This window comes from Phragmites australis, chromosome 11, assembly GCF_958298935.1.
Source record: "Phragmites australis chromosome 11, lpPhrAust1.1, whole genome shotgun sequence".
In the NCBI taxonomy this organism is placed as follows: Eukaryota; Viridiplantae; Streptophyta; class Magnoliopsida; order Poales; family Poaceae; genus Phragmites; species Phragmites australis.
Window position 1 is genome coordinate 3,406,118 of NC_084931.1, and position 25,912 is coordinate 3,432,029.

The window sequence follows — 25,912 nt, forward strand, 5'->3', positions numbered from 1 at the left end:
ATCGGCGCGCTCTGCGAACAAAATTTGTTTCCAAAGAACAAAGATAATCGGAAGACGTGTGCAAATCTCACAGAATTGGAGCGGGGTATCTGACGAATGGAAGTGAAATGAGCCCAGGCATTGTTCTCACCAGAGGAACACCTCCTGCTGCTGCTCTCTCAGACAGGTAGGAGCAATGCCTGAAGAACTGGCCATACTTCACCTGCCACTCCGACAGGTTGGCATGGATGCGCGTCGCGCCAATGGAGTCTGTCTTCCCAGTACTGCAGTACATGACGCCAGCCCTGGTTGCGCCACCAGTCGAACAGGAGTTCGGAGTTCAGTTGATGATGTGGTGACTGGAGCCATGCTAGGAAACTTTTGCAGCATGTGTAATTGCAGATTGTTCAGAGCCAGAGGCAACGGACCTGAATGGGAATCCCACGCCGAAGATTGAGGCGATGCCGAGGTCTCAGGCCTTGACGGCGAGTCGGCGACGCCGTCGTCGAGGACACGGCAGGCCTCGTTGATGACAGGGAAGAACACCATCTCCACTATGTCCTCGTCGTCAAGCTCCATTAGCTTATACCATTTGCATAGATCTTGCTTAAGCATTGCCGGGAAGAGGGAAAAGCCTATCTGTTTCTACCAACCAGAATGATTTTTTCCTTAAGTTGATGTATGATCTGCATCAAGAACCAGTCAGTCTAGATGTGTGCACTGCTGTGAACCATGCATCTGGCTTCTCCATGAAATTGCAGATTTTACGAAATACTCGAAGTTATCTCGAAAGCTGGCTGGACTGGACCATCATTGATACGTACACTATGAGCATCACAGTTGTTTCAATAGTTGTAATACAAAAGTAGCAAAACTGCGACTTGCCTGATTCTTCCAACATCAATGTCTAGTATCATCCATAAGAAGAGGCATGTTTCGCATGCTGAAAATAAGTCCGCATTTCAGTTCTTTGTTCTTGTGAAGCCAGGCCATTCTTTTCTTTTCTTGAGAGATGAAGACCATTATTTTCTTGACTGCTGACAATCAAAACATAGTAAAAGTCGTCTTTTTAGTAGAAAATTGATTCCATTAGACCCCAGCTCAGCTAAATCGCTGATCACACGACTAGTTACAAAATCTGGAAAATGATATCACACATGATGATCATCCCCACCTAGACTGAAACCATACTTTGTTAAACCATCTGCTATCGAATTATAATCGCGGGTACAGTAAAATACCCCGGCTTCGATAAAATGTATGATATCATACTTCACGCTTTCATCGCCAAAACCCCCAAAAGGAGAACAGCAACTGGATTTTGTTTTTGTTTTTGTTTTTTGAGAGGAGTAAAAGACGAAATGAGTATCAATATGGAATGTAACATACTGTCACTTAATTAAAAAGCCCAGAAATCTCGATACCACAAGGGCCTATAAAGGCCCACACGTCAGCCCAAAAGCCCAGCAAATCAAAACCCTAGAAGCCCCCCACCTCCCCTCCTTATATAGCTCTCCCCTTGAGCGCCGCCACCTCCTTCCCGAGCCGGAGGCGGACAAGGTAAGCAGCCGCAGGAACCCTAGCGCCGCCGCAGCCATGGTGAGGAGTCCGGGGCCGCGGGTCCTTGCAACCCCTTCGAGAGGCTTTCCTCGCTGTTTCCTTACGCTGCTGCTGCATTGTGTCTCAGGGTATCGACCTCGTCGCCGGCGGGAGGAACAAGAAGACCAAGCGCACCGCGCCCAAGTCCGACGACGTCTACCTCAAGCTCCTCGTCAAGGTACAAGCCCAGGCGACGCGTCGTCCGGCGATCTATCGTTCTTTCCCCCTGTGTTTTTGACGGTGGTTTGGTAGATCTGTGCGTGCTTGCGTTATCGTTAGTGTGAATGCCCTTCGATTTGTATGCTCGTACTGTTAGCGTAAGCCTAGCTGCTGTATCTGCTTAGGATTAGCTCATGTGAGGTGTAGTAAGCCTATGAGGCTATGAACTTCATTAGTTTGGCAAGATTTCAATGTAGTGGCAGAGAAAACAGTGATTTTTCTGGTTCATTTCTATTTGGTAGATATACTTGTTTGCGGCATTGTTTGCTTGTTATTGTGAAATTGTTAGGTGAGTTTCATGTGTGGGGCTTGGATGTGTTGATGTCGTTCTGCTTTGTACGTATGGCGTGGTTCTGATTAGTGTATTCTGATGTACTGCAGCTGTACCGTTTTCTGGTGAGGAGGACCAAGAGCAACTTCAATGCCGTCATCCTCAAGAGGCTCTTCATGAGCAAGACCAACAGGCCCCCGATCTCCCTGCGCCGCCTCACCAAGTTCATGGAAGGAAAGGTATGCAGCCCCTTTTAACATGATATGTCATTCTATTATTCCATACTGTCACTGCTAGTGTCTTTGTTAGGTTAGTAATATGTAACTTCATAATGGCAGCTGAAAATATGCCTAATTTGGAAAATGTTCAGTCTAGCAAGTGCACAACTAGTGTGGTAGGTCGAGCACGGATTATCGTCATAAACATGTTTATGGTGCTGAAGTAGTATTTTCTGGTGACAGGAGGAGAAGAATATTGCTGTTATTGTTGGTACAGTCACAGATGACAAGAGGATCCAAGAGATTCCAGCAATGAAGGTTACCGCCTTGAGGTTCACTGAGACAGCAAGGGCAAGGATTATCAATGCGGGTGGGGAGTGCCTCACGTTTGACCAGCTTGCTCTCCGTGCTCCACTTGGGGAGAACACGGTATGTTTTATTTCAGTGCTTGCAAACTATAAGTTTTGTCTATTTAATCTGCATATACTATGAACGTAAGAAGTTCTGAACAATTGTAACTTTGTAAGCTTCATGGACCTAACAAGAATGAAGTTTAGTTTCAGTACTTACTGTTTAAGTTACCATTTCATTGTAGTGGATATGGTATTAATAAACTGTGTAGGATCAAGTACTAGCTGTTACCCTGATGGTTCAATCAGTAAGATTTGTTAGCAAAGCAAAGTTTTCAACAGTGTTTAAGCTAGTTCCATTGATTATTTTGATCTAATATATTTGTGTTCCCGGTGATGGTATAAATTAACCATGCTAATACCGATGTCCTTTGACGAGTATAACAATATGCTGAGGGAACCATCTGTTTACAATTTTTCTTTGACTCACCTAGAGCTTTGAGTTTTAACATTTTGTTGTTCTGCTTGTTGAAATGTTGTCAGCGGAATGTTGTCTTGAATGATTTTTGCAATGATGATACTCTTTCTACCCAGCTCATTATGAGACTTCTCTCTGTGGGTTGTCATGATATGTGCTTTTCCTTTGTATCTGAGCTCATTCAAGTGCTATTTTACCTATCTATTTAGTTGCCTAAGTAACATGGACATAGCTTGGGTCGTGACTTCTTCTGCAATGATGATAGCTAAGTTCTAACCCAGCTCTATGAGACTTCTCTTTGTGGGTTGTCTGGGATCACAATATTTCCTTTCTATCTGAGCAGGCTTGTGCTGTCTTTATGTCAGCAGTCTTTGTAAAAAGTACAATGAATCCTTTTCTTTACTTCAAATGTTAGCTCAGGGAATAATATCTAGTGCAGCAGCATGTTGTCTTGACTGATTTTGCAGTGACGATACTCTTTCTACCCAGCTCATTATGAGACTTTCCTCTGTGGTTTGTCATGATATGCGCTCTTCCATTGTATCTGAGCTCATTCAAGAATTTTATCATAGGTTCTTTGGTATTATTTTTCTCGTAACAATCTGTGCCTATCCATTTAGTTGCCTCAGTAAAATGGGCATAGCTTAGGTTGTGATTACTTCTGCAATGATGATAGCTAAGTTCTAACCCAGCTCTATGAGACTTTTCTTTGTGGGTTGTCTGGGATCATAGTGTTTCCTTCTATCTGAGCAGGCTTGTGCTGCCATTATGTCAGCAGTCTTTGTAAAAAGTACAATACATCCTGCCCTGTACTGCAAATATTAGTTCAGAAAGATAATTGAACTCCTTTGTAAAACCTAATCCTGCATTATTTATGCTTTTACTAGATCATGAATTGATGTTCTTGCAATGTTGGCTTACTGTAGATCCTCCTGAGGGGACCCAAGAACGCCCGTGAGGCAGTGAGGCACTTTGGCAAGGCTCCTGGTGTGCCGCACAGCCACACTAAGCCGTATGTGCGCTCCAAGGGAAGGAAGTTTGAGAAGGCGCGTGGCAGGAGGAACAGCCGTGGATTCAAGGTTTAAGTCGGCCCCTGTTCATGCTTGTTGCCATCGGCATTGTGCAACCGCCCTGTTTAAGCAATAGTCAGTAATTAGTAATCACTTTCTACTGAGTGTAGCACAATCTGTTCTTCTGGTTTAAATTTTCAAAGATATTTGAAGGAATTGTGGCATCCACTGGTTGAGCAAGAAAATATTTTGTTGCACCCTATCCGAGCTTGCAATTTCCCTTTCATGGCTCCTTGTTGTGACGCTGAAGCATTTACATCTCTTGTGCTGTGATGGGAAATTATTGGTCTATGTTGCTTGCATGCTTGTGTTTGATCAGTTTTGTGAAAATATTATTATGTAGGATTTACATGTATGCTATACAGATTTGGACGATTTCTGCTGATGCTCGCAAAGTTCCCATGTTCCATCCAAATGGGGTCTGTGCTGTCCACTGAACTGTTACCTCTGATTCTATTCCAGCTCTCTTTTATTTTGGTTTGACGCTACAGGCAGCACACTATCTTGACCGAGCAAGCTGGATCTAAACTGAGGCTGGCAGATGAATGAAAAGCTAAAATTCACCCTTCTTCCAGAGTTACAGCATATGCTTTCAGTCATTTGTAAGATCGATGTGGAGTCTCCATTCCATTTCAGATTCCAACCGTAGCGTCAGCCTAAATCATTAGTCTATTCTCCTACAGCTCTAGGTTGTATATTCATACACATTTCAAACTTTTTAGTTTTCCAACCAAGCGGATGTCTGGAACCATGCATGAATTGGACAAGCCGAAGAAGATGGCTGGACATGGGCTGGAGCCTGGACTGCCGATCGACCTCATATCCAGGATCTGACGGCTGTAAATGCCAAATCGCTATGATTAGCCCATTCCCCCCTGTTTCGAAAAGGCGGTTTTGGATCCGAATCCTTAGGATTAAGTACAAGCTTAAGTTCTAGACCAAACATCCTCTTCCAAACAGGCTTAGCATTATATTAGCATGTCGCTGTAATCGGTTCCTGTCTTTTGCCTATCAGCTTCTGCTTCTCCCTACCAAGATTACTACATCTCTAAATCATCTGCAACACGTTAAGGGGCAGTACTGTTTCAGCTTGAACCGGCGGATGCAAATGTATACCAACAGCTTGGTCTGGCAGGTGCAAGCTGCATCGAGCTTTCCTCCGCAGTCTAGCCTGACGGATGCAGACTCTTGCAGGCATGTCCACTTACCAGTGTCATAAAAACACATTTATACGAGCAACCAATCATAATTTCAACTCTTACATCCGCTCATTCAACCTTAGCTTCATCTCCACTTAGCCTGCATATACGATCCATACGGACAAGAGTCCATATAGACAACCAATCACACTTTAATATTACAACTTACAAGACTGCTCCCTTTGCCCTTTAACTCTTCAAAGATGAGTTGCAATTTCGGACTCGTCCACAACAGCAATAGTGCAGGAGAAGCTGCTCTCGACAAGCGCAAGACTACTACATGAGAGGAACATCCATACACCGACACCGCTAATGCAACTACGAATCACAATCGCAAAATCGGGCTGGTGACTCGCCTCCGGTCAGACGATGTTGCTTTCATAGATGTCCGTCATACGACTGACTGGTAACAAAATGGAAGAACAAAATTGTTGCCTCCATAGATGCAGTTCCTTGTTTTGGCTAGGCAGGAGGCGTAATTCTTCGGAGATTTGCATTGGTTTTATCATATATGCCTAGTTTCACATAGGAGGTTGCGGTACATCCCTTCTCTATGCAGGGGCGGACGCAGGAGAAGCCCAGCGAAGAGCACAAACCCTCGCTCAAATTTTTGTTTTTCAATGAAGTTAGTTATTTTTCATGAAATTGCAAAGGTCTCGGTCACTAGCATGCCCCCGCTCAATTTTTAAGCTAGATCCGCCCCTGTCCCTATGCCTTCACTTTGGAGCCAAATGTTCCCTTGCATAATTAGCGCCCAAGAAAAAACAGTGTCAAGGGGAACTGCAGATGCAAAAACGTTTTCCTGGTATACCTTCTGGAAAGGACCAGCCCCAATCCATTGCCACTATGCCATTTGCTTGTTGCATTTTGGGAGTGTAAATTTTTTGTGAAGGTGTGTGGCATATCTTGTGCGCTGATTCCACAGCCGGTGTCTTTCACCTGCAGCGGTATACGACATCAGATCCGCTATACAAATTGTACAAAGTAAGAAGCAAATCACTGCTGTGGCGTGCTAGAACCGTGTTGTTTTTGGTCCAATCTACTCGTGTACCGCGGCAGCTCATTGCATACAAGAACCTGAACTAATGTAGAAAATCTCTGATGACTCCAAGTCTTGTTTCTTGTTGAATTAAAACTGTTTTTCTAGATGATGGGTACAGCCTTCCTCAAACATAATATTTACGATAAGTTTCCATAAATATAATTTACCATATAGCAGAATGTGAAGAACTATCAATCAAACTCCAAAGTCCAAATCTCCTCCTTTTCTCTTCATGGGAACATGTTGAACACTTAAATCCACATCAATGTGAATGCTAATTTAGACCCTATTTGTTTGGACTTTTACAAGCTGTTGTTTCTTCATAAGCCCGTTGCTGGTAGAAGATAGTAAAAGACTGTTTCTGACTTCCATGACTTTTGTAGTAGTAAAGACTACTTTTATTTCTTAGAAACCATAGCCAAAAGCTAGTAAAAGCAAACTGTTTGGTTAAATTTGTAACTTATGAGAAGCAGAAGTCAACATAAACTCAAACAAACAGGGTCTTGTATGCCTATGAAGTAGGGACTCACCACTTATAAAGCATAACTAGCAACCGTGAAGACGTGCACAATCAAACCAACATAGTGGAATGCTAATTTATATGCATAGGAAATTCCAATTATTTCTCCCTCTCTTTCCCTATTGCTTTCGACCTTCCAGGAGATCTCATCTTTCATGCCAATTTTTTTGGGTGATACTACAATTCATAAAGAATCCATTTTAATTTGTTTTGTTTCAATAGCCTGTGTATAAATTGAATTAAAATTCAAACAATGTGACAGCTTTTGAATTTTGACTGAATTGTAAGGTCTTCCATTTAATTTCCAAAAATCTAGGAAAATCCACTAATAATTATTATTTGCAATATAGTATTTTACAAAATTATCCCCTAGCATATGTCCTATGGTAGAAATTTAAATTTCTACACATTGCATAACTTTTCATTTCATTCCCTAATTTGAATTCAAATTCAAAAGCACACAAACAAATCTCAGAGGTGATGAACATGATTCAAAAATTCTAGAAATGCTGGATTATGAATTTGGATATGTTACAATTTACTTCACCCAACGAAAGGTTATGAAGAACTTGATTTAAAAGTCCTTGCAAGGTGACAACCTTTAAACAGTCATCGAATTTTTAGAGTTTCTATTTGATTCCTTAGAGTGCTAGAAGTTTCACTAATATTCCAGATCATTAATCAAGAAATTACAAGGTTATTGCATTGAATATTTAAAGCTTATTTTGAGTTCTCCATCAAGCTAGTTTGATTTAGCTTTGAGCTAGATTTAATTCAGTTCAGAAAGATGACGAAATTTACTGAGATAACCTTCATGATATGTGAAGTGCACAAAATGACAAGCCATGAATTCTGACACCTAAACATTGAATTCGATAGTTTCGGGTGATGTGGATTTGGCTCATGCACATAGGTTTTGACTCCCACTTATTTCTATTAGATTCTTGGATTACTTAAGTTGCTTCCATACTTAACCTAGCAATAGAGTTTTGATAGCTATATCATTTTTTTATATTAGCAGCCTAAAGCTTTACGATGTTACATATATCATTTGTTGCATTAATTCTAAATAATATGGTGCTTCAAACGGATGTACAGTTTGAGAAAAAATTGAGTCTAAAGATGTGAAATCCATTTAAACCCACCCCTATCCCATCCCATCCCATCCGGGAAAACCACGGCTCTCCATATGTCCAACCAGCCCACCTCGCTCTCCCGCCAGTGTAAATCCCATCCGTTAGCTTGCTTTTTGGGGCGCGCTAATCCCTATGTTTTATTTCTTTAAATAATAAAAACTACAAATATATACGTACAGATCTAGACTAATGTCGCCCGCTGGTTTAAAAATAACAAATATTACGTTCTAATCCTCTCAAATTCAAAAAAATTACCAAAATAGTCATGAAAATTCTAAAAATATTATATAATATAGAAAATGCTATCATCTAGCTCTCTAAAAAATTTCAACTTTGTGCAATGAGAAAAAAAAGAGGTAAATTTCAGATCCGCTAATCCCGGCTTTCTTATGGTCCGTGATCTGAAGATCGGCCCAGAAAGGCCCATTCTCTAGGCCCATTAGTCCAGCCCACCTAAAGCGCAAGAGGAAGAAGAGAACCAGGACAGCACAACAGCGCAAGTTCCCATCGAGGGAGATGACCATGGCGAGGCGGAGGCTTCTCGCGCTCGCCTCCCGACTCCAGAGGAGGGCTCCGGCGACGCAGTCGTGGCGGCGAGCCCCGCCCCGGTTCCTTTCCACCGCGGCGTCCGGCCCCCTCGTCCGCCTGAACTCGCCGCCTTTCGCGCGGCCAGCGACCAGGAGCCCCGCCTCCTCCCCGTGGGATCGATTCGGAGGTTAGGTTTTGCTCTACCCCTCCTTTCGTGTCAGCGTTGCTTTTGGATTGAAGAGGCAGGGCGGTCGGGTGCGTAACGGCTAAAGATGTGATTTTCCATGGCTCGGAGGGTTGAGTTAGTGGATTAGTTTAGCGTAGGACGGGTTTCTTGATCGGATTAGTGTTGCATCTACCCGTTTCACGCAATCTTAGTTGCAATCGGCATGGTTTATGTGATCGGTCTTGTGCATTAGCTGTGCCCTAGAGTTGAGCTGCAATGGACTCCACTCTAGCGATCTTGTTCTTCTGATGAAGCCATTTGCTTGCATGCATTTTGTTACTGCTGCTGCTGGGTCCTGAGCTTAAGTTTCTTTTTTTGTGAAAATTGTGTCATGGGCAGGAGGGCAGAAGAGGACCGTGTTCATCCAGACGCAGTCGACTCCGAACCCGCAGTCGCTCATGTTCTATCCTGGAAAGCCAGTTATGGAAGTTGGGAGCTCCGATTTCCCTAATGCAAGGACCGCAATGACATCTCCTTTGGCTAAGGCTCTCTTTGCGATCGATGGTACATCATGCCTCTACCCGTAGTCATCTGTTGGATTTATTATTTATTTCCATTTGCACCTTTCCTTATCTTTTGTTTTCCAGTTTTAACATTTGATTTCCCGCTCTTAAATGGCCTCTTGTTTCCATCCATTTCCTGTCCCATCTAAAGAACGGACAGTTCATAGGAATGACCTATTCTATGCTTCCATGCTTTGGTACTAATAACAGTGCTCAATTAATCAATTATAGTGTTTTCCGTCTGTTAGTCAGTTCTTAATTTTCCTTTTTCTTTGTATTGTTGTAGCTTTTGTTGTTAAAAGCCATTTTTGCTCCAAGGAGGAAACCTGTGAATCACAACTGAAAAAATGACCTGTAAAGAGCTATATGCTAAATATGTTAATAAAATTCTTACTAAATAGTTTAGCAGCCAAGTTAGCCCTTTAAGTTGTCATATACTTGCTTTCTAGAGGAGATTTAGTGAAGCAAGGTGTATTGCAATGTTGCTATTCAACTACTTCATCCAATCAAATAACGATATCTGAACTGCATCCAAACAGTCCCCAAGTCTCCTTGTTTCTCTCTCTGTGGAATGTTAAGTGCATTTGACACAAGTTGGGAATTTCTGTGCAGGAGTTACCAGGGTATTCTTTGGATCTGATTTTGTTACTGTAACAAAATCAGAAGAAACTTCTTGGGATTATCTTAAACCTGAGATTTTTGCTGCGATAATGGATTTTTACTCATCTGGACAACCACTTTTTCTGGACTCAAATGCTGCAGCCTCTATGGACACAACAATTCATGAGGTATCTCAATCAACTTCCATGCACAATCTTCGACATTATTTCCTGTCTTGTTTTTCTGACTTTTACTGTTTACACGACCATTTCTATTATCATATAGACCTTGAAACTACCTACAGTTTAATTAAAAGAATATCCATTGGCATAACGTTTTGGATGTACCAGTCATATTGCATGTGGACAAAAGGGTCATTTATCAACACAGCATGTAAACTGTAAAGTATGAAGTCATGTACTGGTTTTAGGTAAGATATTACATGTATTTGTAAAACTTTATACAAGTTGTATTCAATGGTAAAGAAAAGTAGCTTAGAAGAGGAATACAATGCATCGTGAGAATTTGCTCGATTATTGAATGTATTAATTGGAGCTGTGAAGTTGTTCATGCTTCCACCACGTGCTTTGTGATGACAAGTCCTAGACAGGTACTAAGACATTTGCCCTGATGTGTGCGTTACTCTACAAAGCCTCTGAACCTAATCTGTGATAGAGCTATACTGACACCTAGATCTAGGGATGCAAGCTTTATGTTTTTTGGGTCATTGGGTCGACCCAAAACTCAAAAAAATGAATTAAAGATTCACTCCCACCTAATTAAGTTAAGGAAAAAATGAACTAAGTAGTGACCAAGAACTACCAATTGGGTACCCACTTGCATCCCTACCTAGATCCATAATGTTTGAGACCATGAATTCTGTCATTATACCATGAAGGTAGGTAGCACTGACACGACATTTTGTTACCGAGATTTGAGAATTTTTAAAATATCTGTTTGTCAAGTTGGCAAGTGTCTTCATGTGATCCTAAACTTGTCACACCCTTTCCTCCCAGGATGATTCAGAAATAGTTGCTATGATAAAAGAATTGTTGGAGACTCGCATTCGCCCAGCTGTTCAAGATGATGGTGGTGACATTGAATATCGAGGATTTGATCCGTTAGTCTCTCCCTATATCCCTCCTTCTTTGGTGCGCTGCGGATATCAAGAATTTCAATTCCATAATCTCACTATGATTCTATCCTTTCAGAGAATCAGGAATAGTTAAGCTAAAAATGCAAGGTGCCTGCAGCGGTTGTCCAAGTTCATCAGTCACGTTGAAATCTGGAATAGAAAACATGCTTATGCATTATGTACCTGAGGTAACAGAAAGTGATTTATATTCTGCTTCTGCTACTAATGCATGTGGCTCACAGTTATAAAAGGGCTTCCTATTTGATAACTAGGATGCTGGGTATTTGTTTATATTGAGAAAATCAGTACCAATTGCAAATGGTTCTTATGGCCAGCTTTGCTTCTTGGCTCATCTATTGATCCACATTCTCGCTGCCTGGCTTCAAAAAGAAATCACTGTCTTAACTTTTCATGCTTCTTTGGCAGGTGAAAGCAGTAGAACAGGAGTTTGATGGCGATGAGGAAGCGGAACTGGCTGGCCAGATGGAATGAAAGTTTTTACTGGTTTTGTAAGGGTCAACAGCATCTTCTCATGTTGTTCAGCAAACTTTGCACTTAGATATGTTCAGGGATTTTTAACCTCCCAAAACCGTTGTTTATTGATATGTTTATTTTGTGAGAGACTAGGAATGGTCTGAACATTTTGGGATGATTAGCAGTCAGCACCAATCTTGGTGTATGCAGGAGGCAGACTATCATAGATAGCACAAGGGCAGCAGTAGCCTGAACCAACATCAGTTGCACTAGGATCCGAATAAAGCGCTGCAGTGAATTGGTCTTTTATTTTGCCTAATTTCTGTATATATGCCGAGCTTGTCTGATCAACTACGGAGGTAACGAATTTAGCGTGACAAATATAATTTTATGGGGTTGTTTTGCTTGTATCTGACTATCTTCCTATCATGTGCTGCATGCTTTATATTTGCCTCTGCAGAGCGATGAATATTGCAAATATATTTTGTAATTCGGGTGCTCATTGAAGATGCCAAATCTTTTGTTTTCTATTGCCTGAAATCTGATTGCCATATACCACCGAAAGTTACTTCTTGTAACTAAAATGAAACAGATAGATCATTTTTTGTTGTGAATTACTACATCTAGCGATCAATTTATCAACAATGTGTCTTTATCAAAGGGACATGTTCTTTGGACAAGAGATTTCATATCCTTTTATTATGCCCATTAGAGAGACATGTCTCTCTAATAGTATTCCTTTATCATATATATATATATATATATATATATATAGAAGAAGCATATTTGGTACTCTCAGCAGTATGTACTCTCGTATACGTATCTTATAATATAGAGAGTATCTTATATGATAAATAGTATGTATATGGAGCATGTGAGTATATAAGATTATCCAAATTGTACGTGTACTTTTTTAAGTGGTTTGTCCAATTTTTTTTAGTATATTATATTTTATGTACAAATATAAATGTATTATCAAAATCTATTAAAATTGATGGACTTCTTTTCAATTTTTCATGTAATTCACATTGGAGTATCTTAGAATGAGTATATAAGTATACTCATAGTGATAAAAGAGTATATGTAGTTTATTTATGTGGTATATCATAGTAGTGAGTATGTATTTTTGGAAGTACAGACTAGTATATATATATTTCATTGAATCAATACAAGAGTTTTATTCTCTACTTTCTATCTCTACTTTCATTTTCTACCACAATACGTTATCAACCACTATTGTTCTGACCCTACTACTAATTGGCCACACTAGATCAAGAGCAAAGGCATCCTTCGATCCTCCCTTCGAACATAGGATGAATCGTTCTCAACATCTAACCAAGGTGAGCACGATGGCATCACCGATCCATGGAATACATGGCAAACCGCACGAAGGCGATGTCCAGAACACAACGTTGACCATGGCAACAAGGTGTCGTCTTCTGTGTTGCTTTCCATACCGTCATCAACATGATGACCGTAGCCGGACTTCTTCGTCGTTGTTGTCATCCTCCGCGTGCATCAACTGAAGATGCAGCACTCCAATCAGGCGAAGACGGACATCAGACGACAAGAACGTAAGGTGAGCAATGGAGCATACGAACCTTTATCCTTTGCTTCTCGCCCACGGTCAGCTTAATCCGGTCGCACCACATCCGATGGCACTAGCCGCCCTCCAGGCGACGGCTACAGCGGCATCCATGGACACCCATCCATGGAGGCGTTCTCTGGTCCTCACGGCTGGCTTCATCCAGCCAACCCTCCTATGGTGATAGATCTATCGAATCTGGAACCGACCACAGCACGAAAACAGCAGCGGCGCCTCCCTCCGGTGGCACCCGACGTTTGCGCCCTGAAGCGGCTAGATTTAAAAAGGACAGCACCCAACAATGCTGCTTGACCGGCGGCCCTCGGTCAGCGCTCGAACTCCCGTGTGCCTCCTGTGCCGGCATCGCTTCAACAGCCGGCGCCTCTGTGCTCCTTTCCTCCACGTCGGCGGTGACGTCGTCCTAAGCATGGCAATACACGACAGATCGGCAGCTCAGATCTTTGGATGGCAGTGTCCTAGCGGCGACTGCTCCATCTCCCATCTAGGGTGTTGTCGGTGTATCAGGAATCGGGGGTCCCTGAGTCCCGAGGCCAGGCCAGCCGTCCGCCACGTGTCACCATCCTGCGAGGTCCCTCCTGCGGGATGAGGAAAATCTAAGTTCCGGGAGAAGGTGCTCGGGGCCACAGCCTCTGGTCCCCGAGCACCCCAGTTCCCCGATGACCAGCAGAGTCCAAGTACCGGGAAGAAAGTGCTCGGGGAGGTGCCCACTCGCCCCCGAGTACCCTAGTCCCCCGATGGTCAGAAGAGCTAAGTATCGGGAGAGAGCGCTCGGGGGGCTACGTACGGCATCCCCCGAGCGCCCGGTTCCCCGAGGGTCAGTACAAAAGTGCTCGGGAGAGAGTGCTCGGGGCTGCACGTGGCAGTCCCCGAGCACTCGATTCCCCGAAGGTTCGTGCAAAAGTGCTCGGGAGAGAGTGCTCGGGGCTGCACGTGGCAACCCCCGAGCACTCGGTTCCCCGAAGGTTCGTGCAAAAGTGCTCAGGAGAGGGTGCTCAGGGTTGCACGTGGCAGCCCCCGAGCACTCGGTTCCCCGAAGGTTCGTGCGAGAGCACCCGGTGCCCCGACGACCCAGAAGGGCCCCCGAGGGGCCCGCCGACGAGGTGTCAACTAGTCAGAGGTCCAAAGCCACATTTAATGGGCATGCACGGCCTGACATCTTGACATCCCCAACTGCTCCCGCCGCAGTGTCAGTCCCTGCCATGCTTTGGCAGAGAGGCGTGGGGCCATTAATTGCACGGGTCTCGTCCCGTATCATCCGGTGTATCTCGGGATAACGTTGCCAGGATCAAGGCGTTCCGCCTGCCACCCTGCCCTGGCAGAGGAACAAGACAGGGTGGGCGCGCCGGGCGCCTCTGTGGCTGCTCGGTGGGCTCTCTCAACGGCGCCCGGCGCCAGGGCGTCCACAGTGACGGGTGGTCGGACGCGCGCCGCATTTTTCCACCGCCCCTGTCACTTCGCCCAGAGGAAATGATGACGCCTTTCTCAGTCGTGGCGTCTTGGAACTTGTGCCCCTTCTTTCCCATTTGGGGTATGTCGTGGCCGGCGAGTGCATAAAAGGATGGGCGTACAGAAAGAAGAGAAGATTGGACCAAGACACCGGATTGACTCGAAGCATCGGAGGAGAGAACAAGCCCAAGCAATCGACCGTGCGACACTTAGACAAAGAACACTGCAAGCAAGTCTGAGCAGAGCTAGAACAAGTGAGCCTCAAGCTCTTAGTTAGACAATATATCCTTGTAACCAGACACGTCCCTGAGGGATCCCCCTCAGGAAAAGATATTGCATCCACACAGGAGTAGGGTATTACGTCCCCGTGCGGCCCGAACCTGTCTAAACTCCGGTGCATTTACTTCCCTTGCACTAGGTCGATCATCCCCCACCACCGGCCGTTGCATTTATTTCCACTTCCATTTATTTCTCCGACGAACTCATTCAGGATCATCCCCCCGGCTGAATCTCTAAAAAGGGGTATCTCGGGATCCCTGCGACAGGAGTTCACCCTCCGACAGGTGCCCTAAGGGGCAGATGGCAACGACCCTCAGGCTGAGACCGGACGATGACGCTTGCCCTCTAGGCGTACTACAGCGGCTTTCGGCTCCGGCACACGACAACACGCCCGACGGTGACTGCCCTCCACGGGTGGCGACCAATGGCCAACGACACGGTGGAATCTGGCAAGCGGCGGTGGTGGCTCGCCCCCACCTGCCAAGCACCGGTGATGGTTCCAGGGTATGGTCGGGCAAGGGGTGGCCACCGAAACCCTAACCGCCACCCTCATGTTTGTATTGCGTTGATGCACCCCCCCCCCCCCCAAGCCGAATGAGCCCAAAGTCCGAATGGGCCTCAACCCAAGTTGGCTTGGCCCATTCGGCCTGCTAACTAAGGCCAATGGCCTTTTTACATAAAGGCCTCCAGTTTTCTGTATATTTGTGCTCAAAGTTTTATAACTTTAGTTATAATAATATTTCTTGCGTTTAAGTCCTCAGATTGTACATAAATTATGTTATTTTTATTTACATCATGTAAATATGTATTCCATAGCCTATTTTTTTGGAAAATCTATAATGTTCAATGTGTTTGCTATTAAGCATTCTCTATAACATGCAGTTGAATTAACGACTATGTTAATTTTGTAATTGAGAATTTTCTTGTAGAAATACATATTAATTATCCTTAATTAAGCCCAAAGAGTTTTTATGCCTAAAAGTGTTTAATTCAAGCAGAATTAAAAATGCAAAATTAAGTGACTACCTCAACTAATATGGTATAACATAAGGTCGCGGATGTTATGAAATCTACTGCAATACTTGCATATTATGCTCATAACAGCGAATTACTCGTCCACTACTGTGCGGTCTACACCATTTTTTTTTACTACCGTCAAAGTGTTAAACTATTACTATGCGATCTACATCATTTTTAGTGACTACCGTCAAAGGGTTAAATCACTACATTTGAGGTCTACACTATTTTGGTGATTACCTTATATGTCATTACCTTCATTTAATATTTGCGAAACACAAAGTAATGGTACAATGGCATCTGTTGCGTATTTACAGATTATCTATCATTACTGTGAAGTTTATATTTTTTCACATTGACTTAATGATTACCTTTAACATGTTTTTTCAAATATTCTACTTAGCATAACACAAGGTAATAGAAATATAGGCATCTACTGATAAATATCAGATTATGCCTCCTACTACTGCGAGATCTACACCACATTTGGTGATTATCTTTAACGTGTTTGCTACACAATTTGAGGTCTACACTATGTAATTCAAGTCTCAATTTGACTTTACAAATTTTGCATCATTATTACAATATTACCATGATGATTTTTAATTTACCTACTGTAAATTAATCAAATCTATAGACAAATACATGTACGATACAATAACTGGAAAAGAGTTCGATTAACTCACGTTTGACGATCATAATTATCTAACATGGGCAATGTATGTCAAGGTCGGTATTATGTCCTGTGGAATAGTAGCGACACTCCAACCTCTCCAAGAGGGAGAACCACCGCTACCAGATCAAGTTAAATATAAAGATTTATACATAATAAGACATCATATACATCCGGATCTCAAATCTAAGTATCTGATGGAAGAGAATCTGAGCACTCTATGGCTATCTCTAAAAAAAAGATATGAACAATAGAAGACAACCATTCTGCCTGATGCAAGTCATGGATGGACACATCTCCGACTACAGGATTTCAAATCCGCCAGAGATTACAATCGTGATGTTTATAAACTCTGCACAAAATTATGTTTTTGCAAAAAAGAACCTACATGTGTGGAAGAATAAAGAAATTTTTATCTTCTATGTTTCCTGCTGATAGGATCTTACAGCAACAATACCATGCAAGAGAATACCATGTTTATTCTGACTCAATACATGCATTACTTCATGCCGAGTAGCATAATGAACTCCTTCAAAGGAATCATCATTAGCGTCCAATCAGCTCTACTCCTTTACCTGAAGTACATGCTATATCTAGAATAACAATAAGTTCGATGGCTCTTTTAGACGCCATCTAAAGAACTTTGATGGTAAATACAAACGCAACAAAAAGCAGAAGCCCTATGCACCGGATCAGGAAAAAGATATTTCTTGACTCAAACTTGACAAATCTATTGATTTCCACAAGTGTGGATGCTACAAGCACTCCAATAAGAAATGCTGGAACTTGAGACATTTAGTTGATTATGTATTTACAATCTGTGGGACCTAACCGACATGCTCAAGGGTAAAGATTTGAAGCACACTTCAATCTTTAAACTGATCAGACTCTTCTATAACCAGAAGATCCTGTGAGCATTGAAAACATGATTGTCGAATTTGCTTCGCATGACATGTTTCGAGACCTTATATAGTCTTCCGATTCCTTAGATACCATGTTATCTGCATTCCATTACGTATTGTAATACAATATTGTATCGGCACTTATGATATTACATAAAGTTTTATGTAGTCTACATATCTGATAAAAATTTCATGGTAAATTCTTCATTTCTATATATAGATTTCTACACGAGTCAATCCAATGGAGGAAGATACGTGCCTAGTGGACATATGCACCACAAATTCTACACTTAGGGAAACCAAAAAAAATTCAAACTTGTACTAAGAGACAAAAAAAATATTTTGACAATCGCTAGACGTGATGCAGTGATTATTGACTCTAGTCGTGCTATAATTAATCTCTCTTTGGGTACACAAGTCATAAACGATGATGCTCTATTGCATCTCGATTCAACTCGTACCTTACTAAGTTATAGAGATATCCGTTAGAATGGTTTCCCTATTGAAACTCATAATCAGAACAACGGATATGACAAGCTTTCCTATATATAATCTGGATTGTACTACATATATATCAAATCCCGTACTATATATTGCGTACAAAATTATTTTTCTATCTTATCAAATCAAGACTTAGTATGATTGTCTTGGTCATTCTCCCTTAGAGATGATGAGAAAAATTATTAATAATTATATTGGTCATAATATTCCTAAAATCTTTAGATTTGTTTGCACCGTATGTGACACAAAAAATTAATTTTAAGACCTCTTACCTTAAAATTCATAATGCATCACCCAATTTCTTGAAAGAATTCAAGAACATACATGTGGCTCTATTCACCAATTTTATGGACCATCTAATTACTCTACAATATTGATTAATGTATCTACAGAATAGTCTCGTATGTGTCCCTTATATATAAGGCACCACACTTATGCTAAACTCATTGCTCAAATAATTAAAATTAGAGCAAAATATCATGGACACATGATCAAATCCATTCATATGGATAATGTAGTTCCTTAATATACATTTAATTGGTTTTTGGACACTACTGCATTAAATATCCTATGTGTATATTCATAATGGTCTAGCTGAATATCTCATCAAAAGAATCATATCATTTACATGACTAACCATAAAATTGAAATTTGCTAACATCTTGTTGGCGACATAAGGCTATACACACCGCATCATTACACCAAATTCATCCAGCTGCAATCATGCGGCTCCCTCCGTTGCAGTTACTACGTGAAAATTTGGCCTCAGCCAAGTATTTTCTATCTACAAATTGGTTACATTCTATACATACCGATATCATCACCGTACAGTATACATCAAAGGGCATTAGAGATCCATATGACATATAATTATTCGTCAGTCATATAATACCTCGAGTTCCTCTCACGATAATTATTCATTGATAGTATGCTCAAAATATTTTGAGGACAATTCCAAATATTATAGGGAGATTAATACCACAAAGAATGCCATGAATCATAAGAGAATGCCACACACATTCATATTCAATCCTCATATCCACGTACCAGAAATCTGAACTCTTATTCAAAACATCTTATATTTGCAATATATTGCAAATAACCTATCAGATGCATTTACTAACAATAAATGTGTCACTAAATCCTACATTCCTACTAAAAATGTGCCAGAAAGAGTGGGGTACCTAACAAAACGACTCTACTCCCAAACCAAAATAGAAGGAGGAGAAATATAGTTACAAAGGATACAACTTCTTGCAAGCATTCTCATAAACAGGAGAGAACATCCTACAAGACAATAAATACAAATCAACATCAAGTTGATAGACACCTTATGGATATTTACTATCCAAACACCTATGGATGTTCATCATCCAGATGCCCAGTACAAATGTGTCCACAGATTCACGTGCTGAGTCATGGGAACACCTTAACTCTATTATTTTGGGAAATATATGGAGTTAAACAGAATAATATTTCCACAAACGTTATTGATTCTATAATCAATCAATACTAAAAACTATAGATTGTCGACATATATTTCTCCTCAAAATAGCCTTACACCTTCAATTAGATTCAGACCAAAAGTCCTAGACACAGTGCTTCAACACTCAACTTGGTCAAACCAAAGGTGGTAATTAAGGAGAATTATTTTTGCTCAACAACACAATATCTTTCTTACGGAAGGAAAATGGATTTTCATTCCATAAGGTGGTGAAATAGCGAGGCTTGTAGCATAAGGGTTCACGCAGAGACCCGGTATCAATTACGATACTATATACCCCCATGGTATGTGTGGAAATTATATTCTCATATTCAATATCATTGGCAGATTAAATGAATTGGATAGATTTAGATATATAAGTCCCTAATGAACTTCATATTCCGAATCTAAATACAAATTGCAATATATATTGTGTACAACTTAAAGTCACTTCATGACTTTAAACAGTTAGTTGATTGTAGTACAACCGACTAAATGAGTTCATTCCATATAAGGGTTACTTCAACTACGACAATGGCATATGTGTGTCCATAATAAAATCTCAATTAGATTTTGTATCATTTCTAAACCACACACGATAAAGTATGTAATCATCTTAAGACGGAATTTGAGATGAATGATTTTGGTAAAAATCAAATTTTCGCTTAAGTCTACAACTTGAGTATATTTCTCCAGAATATTTATCCATTAGTCCACCAATATCCAAATGATATTGGATAATCATATCCATCAAAAGACTCATGGTCATTCGATCCCTAAATATGAATCAAGATTTATTCATACCTTAAGATGAAAAGATATTGAACCAAAAGTTCTATATCTTAGTGCCATCAAAGTGCAGCTCTAATAACGTCATTAGGCGAGAGTCAAAGAGGATATCTATAGATACCTTTATGGCACCAAAAATCTAGGTCTTTCTATAAGAAAAATCAAGATATGACCATAGTAGGATATCCAGACAGTGGCTATATAACTGATCCCTATAACGTCACATCACAGACTGATTTTATGGTGATATAACATTCTCATAGGAGTCATCGAAAACAGATTCCAGTGGCTACTTCAAACTATCATTCTGAAATATCACATACATATGTATAGCTTCGCAGAATGATAAACTATATATAACTATCATATGGTACCGATTCCATTGAATCATCAATCATTACCTACAAATATAATAATAATTGTGTTGCTCAGATACAAATAGGTTACATAAAGAGCAATATCACTAAGCATATTGCCCTTAAATTATTTTATCCTTATGTGTTACAACAATATGGGGAGACAAACATCTTGCAAATTAAATCTTGTGATAACTTCACAGATTTATTCGTAAAGTCCTTACCAACTTCAACATTTCAATATGTTCATGGTATTGGTATGCGATAACTTCGAGATTTGCAAGATTTAGGGGAAGTCTCCTTCTGAATTTTAACATGTTCATACATCATATTCTACTCTTTTGGGAGGAACAGTCCAAACAGTATTCTAATTAATCATCAGGAGGACCATTATTCATAATTACAACCTCAGTGATTAACCAGAATATCATCTCGATAGTCTCGGCACGTGTTTTGTGCCCAAGATCGGAACACATGCCTTTCCAACATGTATATCACAACATAGCTTAAGAAAGAACGAGGAATAAAAGTTATATTACAAGTTCTTAAGCATGCAACCATTTACAACAGTTTACACAAAGAGAAACTACGCAGCGGAAAAATAAACCTTAACAACAATAAAAAGAGAGTGGAACCATATGCCCTTAGGCTCCACTCCAAAAGCTACGCCTCACCAGAGTAGGATGCACTACTCTTGCCCACCACCTGCATCGGCGAGCACGAAGTAGCCAAACACCGCATCACCCTCACCAGCAGAACCTGAAAGCGCAGGTATAAGTACGAAGGTACTCGCAAGACTTAATCCATATAGAGCACATATACTTAGCTCGACTCTAAGGATTATGGATTGAGCTGTTAGCAAAAGTAGGCCACAAGGTTAAGTAAAACATATGCGGTAAGTAACCTAAAAACATATATGTGAGCATCTATACTTAACTCAAAAACAACTACCTTTCTACCCTATAAATCACAACTTGAACATGTATGTATAGTAACCATAGTACCTCATCAACAAACCACCAACCAAAACCATCACACCATAACCTTATCCCACATCCGTAAACTCTACGACCGATATAAATGAAACAATAGCATGCTTATGACCGAGAGCACGGTAATTCAAATTGTTCTTACACACTGTAGGGGGTACAACTTACCCACACGATTTAAGGACCATTCGGCTTGTGCTACTCACAAAAGTACACACAAGGGGGTACTCGAGTCAACCTTTCTCATACCCGGAACCACCCACTTGCAATGCCCCTATGGCACCGGGGTTACCGCGAGCGTGTCCCGGACATCTCTGGCTCCCCGCCACCTTGCTTCTCCTTTTCTTTTTCTCTTACGCGTCATAGAGCCGTAAGGTAAGTGTCGGCACGGCGTAAGATAATCGGCTTACCTTAACATTAGATCAACATGTGGTGAGTATGGAAAGAGCTAGAGCCAACTGTACCGACGGATGGCCTTAAACGATGCAAGCGGTCTATGACATCCGGGATCCTCTCCCGAACTACCCAGAGGACTCCACCTAGGCAGAAGATACCCCTAACACCACCCACATCTCGCCTCAATCTCACATTTCAACCATCCATCTCAACCTCATCTTTGTATTTATGAACAGTGATTAAGCCCTAGGCTCGCGAACAACGGAATCACCGTCGCTCGACTTCTACCAAGGACCTAAGCATTGCTAAGCATTTCGAATAAACCTTGAAGATAGACACCGAATATATCATCAAGGTTACAAGGATAAGTATTCATCAATAAGTCAATGTACAGATAATGCATCAATATTGGTTCTACCCATATCAGCCCAACACTGGACTCAACACATGCAAACATACATAAAGCATAATTTATCAATTTTAGACTCCATTTAATTTGAACAAAGGGTGCAATATGCTTAGATGCTTGCCTTGCTGCTCCGAGGTTTGCCTGATCCTTCCCGAACAGAACTCGCAGAAGTGGTGTGCCGGTGTCACCCTCGATCACACTCGCGTCACGCTTCAGTTCTTCGTTCACTACTGAAGAACGCATGCAATGATGAGCATGAATGACGTGCAACGACAGATGCTCCACAGCGCATGACGACAGTGGAGATGAAATGCATCATGACATGAGTTTTAAAGCCTCAAAATTTTCTTAATTGGGATCAATACTAAGCATCTAATCATTTCATGGCTTAATTAAACTTAACACAAAGCTTAACCCTAAACAGGAATTTAATCACATCTAACATGAGGGTGATTATTTTTAATGAGCAGGGAATCCATTAACAAGATTTACAAAATTGATTTCATCAATTTTAGAGTTACCAATATTTAATTATGGATTAATGAAGCTCAAAAAGATTTTATTAACCCATGCAATTTAAATACACATTTCATAGCTCCCAGTATTTTTAACATGTAGAAAATGATCATATAAACCTAACAAAATTGGTTTCATGACTTTTGGAGCTGTATATAATTTTTTATGTATTTTACAAATCTCAGCTGATTTAATAGTTGAACGAATATTTTATTTCGCATTTACTGATTAAATCCGAAAATTAAATGGGCCGAAAACTTTTTGCACCCAGGCCGAGCTAGCCACGGTCACTGACAGTGCGCCCGGCAGGTTTTGACTCGGGTCAAAATTGACGGGGAGCGGGGCGGCACGGCGAACTCGCCGGCAGCGAACGGCAGCACGACGCAGTCAGCGGAGGCACCGGCGGCACTAGCATGACACAGGGTACTCGATTGAGGGTCGTGTGGTCGCCAGCGACAACCGGAGGGCGGCCATCGACGGCAAACGGCGGTAATCAACAGCGGCGGCTTGATCAAGCACGCTGGTGGCCAAACGGCAGCGTAATCGACCCCGCCGAGCACTCCTACAGCATCTACGTAGGCATGTGGACTCAACGGTGTGCTCATCGTCCGCTGGGCCCGACCGGAGCACGGCCAGCGGTGTGCGACCATGGGCGGCGTCTCTCGGTTCTCGCGGAGAGCCACGCTGGCGTCGAGCCCAAAGGAAACGGACGCGCGCAAAAGGAAGAGGTGAGCGAGGAGAGGCTCACCGCATGATTGGTTGGGGCAGAGAAGCTTCAGACCAGCGGTTTTGACGGTGAGGGGCGGAGCCACTTGGCCGACGCCGAGGAAGATGACGCCCACGAGGTGATTCCGGCCGAGGAAAGGTGGAATTCGCGTGAGAGGCGGTCGGTGATGCTCCTTGGGTTCTCTCTCTCGCTTCTTGCAGCTCGAGCTCGACGGATTCGTGCTCGGGCGCGACGGATTTGGGCGGTAGCCATGTTGTGGCGCTCTGCTCTGCTCTGGACTGGGCAGCCGAGTGAGAGAGAGAGGAGAGCAGAGAGAGCGAAGGGGGGGGGGGATAAGGGTGAGGCCGATCAGTTGTCCATGAAGGCTCGGCTTTCGTGACTCGATGGAGTGATGGACTGGCCAGCCTCCAAAGTCCACAAAGTCGGCGGGCAGCGGCAGAGAGCACAAAGAGAGCGGGAGGGATGGGCGATGGACAGTAGCCAACTGACAAAAATATCCATTCTACTTCTTATATTCAAAAGAATATATTCCCATGGTCCAAAAATTATGGGACAAATTTTGTATGAAACTACAATTCATGTGCAACCCATTTTAACTAGTTTGACCCATAATGCCAGAGCCAATTTCAAACTAAAATTCCCCAAACGTGCAACCTTTTCTAACTTGTGATAATTTTTATGCCTCCAAAACCATCCCCAAAAATTTGGGAAAATTCATTTATATTCTTAATATTGTATGGAATAATTTCTAAACTTGTTTCCAATCCTATGTTGTATAGAAATATTATGAGTTGCTTAACAATGCACCAATTAACATTGATTTTCACAAATTATGTTTAATTGAAAAAGCATGTTCATAATTCATCAAAACAATAAAACATGATGCTAATGATGCTTAATGACATGCTTAAGCCATTTGAGCTGTCACATCTTTTTTCTATATGAGTTTTACTCATGAAATTTCTCATAAAAGATTTTAATGAGGTAATATCTACACAAGAATATATATCTTATTTTCTATTTTTCCTACTAGGGTTTTTAAAAGAGATATCAAAGATATATTTGATCCACAGATCATACCTATTGTTCTCTAAACTAACATATGGGGTTTTTTTTTTCTCTTTTTCAAGTTTTCTCATATGAGTTTATAATGAGACAATAATCAATATATATTGTATCATTTTTTTCTTATTTTCTCATTGAGTTTTAAAGGAGTTTTAATAACATATCACCATACTATATTAGAATAAGTCTAGATGACCCCCTAACTATTGCCCTTTGTCTACTCCACACCCTCACATAATAAACTAGGTATTTAGCACCCTCACGTTTTCAATACCATCTAATTAACACCCTCAGCCGGTTTTCCAGAGCGGTTTCACCTAGCTGGCACGCCACATCACCTCTTTTGCCCATGTGGCCGCCACGTCAACATTCAGTTAGCGTAGCCGAGCCATGTCAGCATGTCCAGTCAGCGTGATGACATCGGCGTTGTGCAGTAATTAATTTTCCTTTCGAAAAATAATAAACAAAAATAGATTATTCTAAAAAATAGGTTTTCTGTTGAGAAAAATCCAAAAAATATAAAATGATTTAGATAAATATTTTAATATGTTTCAGAATGTTTTTTGATAAAATAAATGCTTTAATATATTTTATTGCATATAAAATTAATTTTAATTCTAGAAAAATGCAAATTAATGCTATAAAATAATTCAAGAAAAATTTAAATAAATGATTAGTAATTTTAAAATAAGGTTTAATTCTAGAAAATTAGTTTTTGTTATTTCTAGGAAATTTAAAATTCGTTTAGCTGTAATTTTCACGTCGTTGCTCCGATTTGGACGATTTTGGGCATATTTTGGATACATTTAGGGGCATTTTGGCACATTTTGGGCCCGTTTGGGCGTACTTTGGTTTGGGTGTATTTGGGCGCATTTGAGCGTATTTTAGGCGCATTTGAGCACATTTGGATGCATTTAGGCGTGTTTTGGGCCCATTTGGGTGTATTTGGGCACATTTTAGGAGCATTTTTGCATATTATGATGCATTTTGGGCACATTTTCAGTGCATTTGGACCGCATTTTGGGTCCAAATGCACTCAAATGGGCCCAAAATGCACTCAAAATACACCCAAAATGTGCCTAAATACGCCCAAATGGTGCCAAAATACGCTCCAAAAGCGCCCAGATGCATCCAAAATATGCCTAAATGTGCCCAAATGCACTCAAATCGTAGCAACGACGTGAAAACTACAGCTAAACAAATTTTAAACA

At 41.4% G+C, this 25,912-nt stretch overlaps 2 protein-coding genes and 1 non-coding gene across 3 annotated transcripts; all 3 read left to right on the forward strand.

Moving 5' to 3' along the window:
• The first annotated feature begins 1,450 nt into the window (after positions 1-1,450).
• On the forward strand, positions 1,451-4,386 carry LOC133885179 (large ribosomal subunit protein eL18x-like). The gene is made up of 5 exons (XM_062324844.1): positions 1,451-1,578; positions 1,667-1,756; positions 2,179-2,307; positions 2,530-2,715; positions 4,041-4,386. The coding sequence occupies exons 1-5, from the start codon at positions 1,576-1,578 to the stop codon at positions 4,197-4,199; spliced, it is 567 nt and encodes a 188-aa protein (XP_062180828.1). The 5' UTR covers positions 1,451-1,575; the 3' UTR covers positions 4,200-4,386.
• Positions 3,023-3,098, forward strand: LOC133885976 (small nucleolar RNA snoR53Y). The gene has a single exon (XR_009903306.1). It is a non-coding gene; the product is annotated as a small nucleolar RNA snoR53Y (small nucleolar RNA).
• A 4,174-nt stretch (positions 4,387-8,560) lies between the features above and the next one.
• Positions 8,561-11,957, forward strand: LOC133885676 (nifU-like protein 4, mitochondrial). Its single transcript, XM_062325415.1, has 6 exons — positions 8,561-8,796; positions 9,175-9,339; positions 9,951-10,126; positions 10,955-11,058; positions 11,150-11,261; positions 11,500-11,957. Exons 1-6 carry the CDS (start codon positions 8,598-8,600, stop codon positions 11,563-11,565), a joined length of 822 nt encoding a protein of 273 aa, XP_062181399.1. The 5' UTR covers positions 8,561-8,597; the 3' UTR covers positions 11,566-11,957.
• The last annotated feature ends 13,955 nt before the right edge of the window (positions 11,958-25,912 follow it).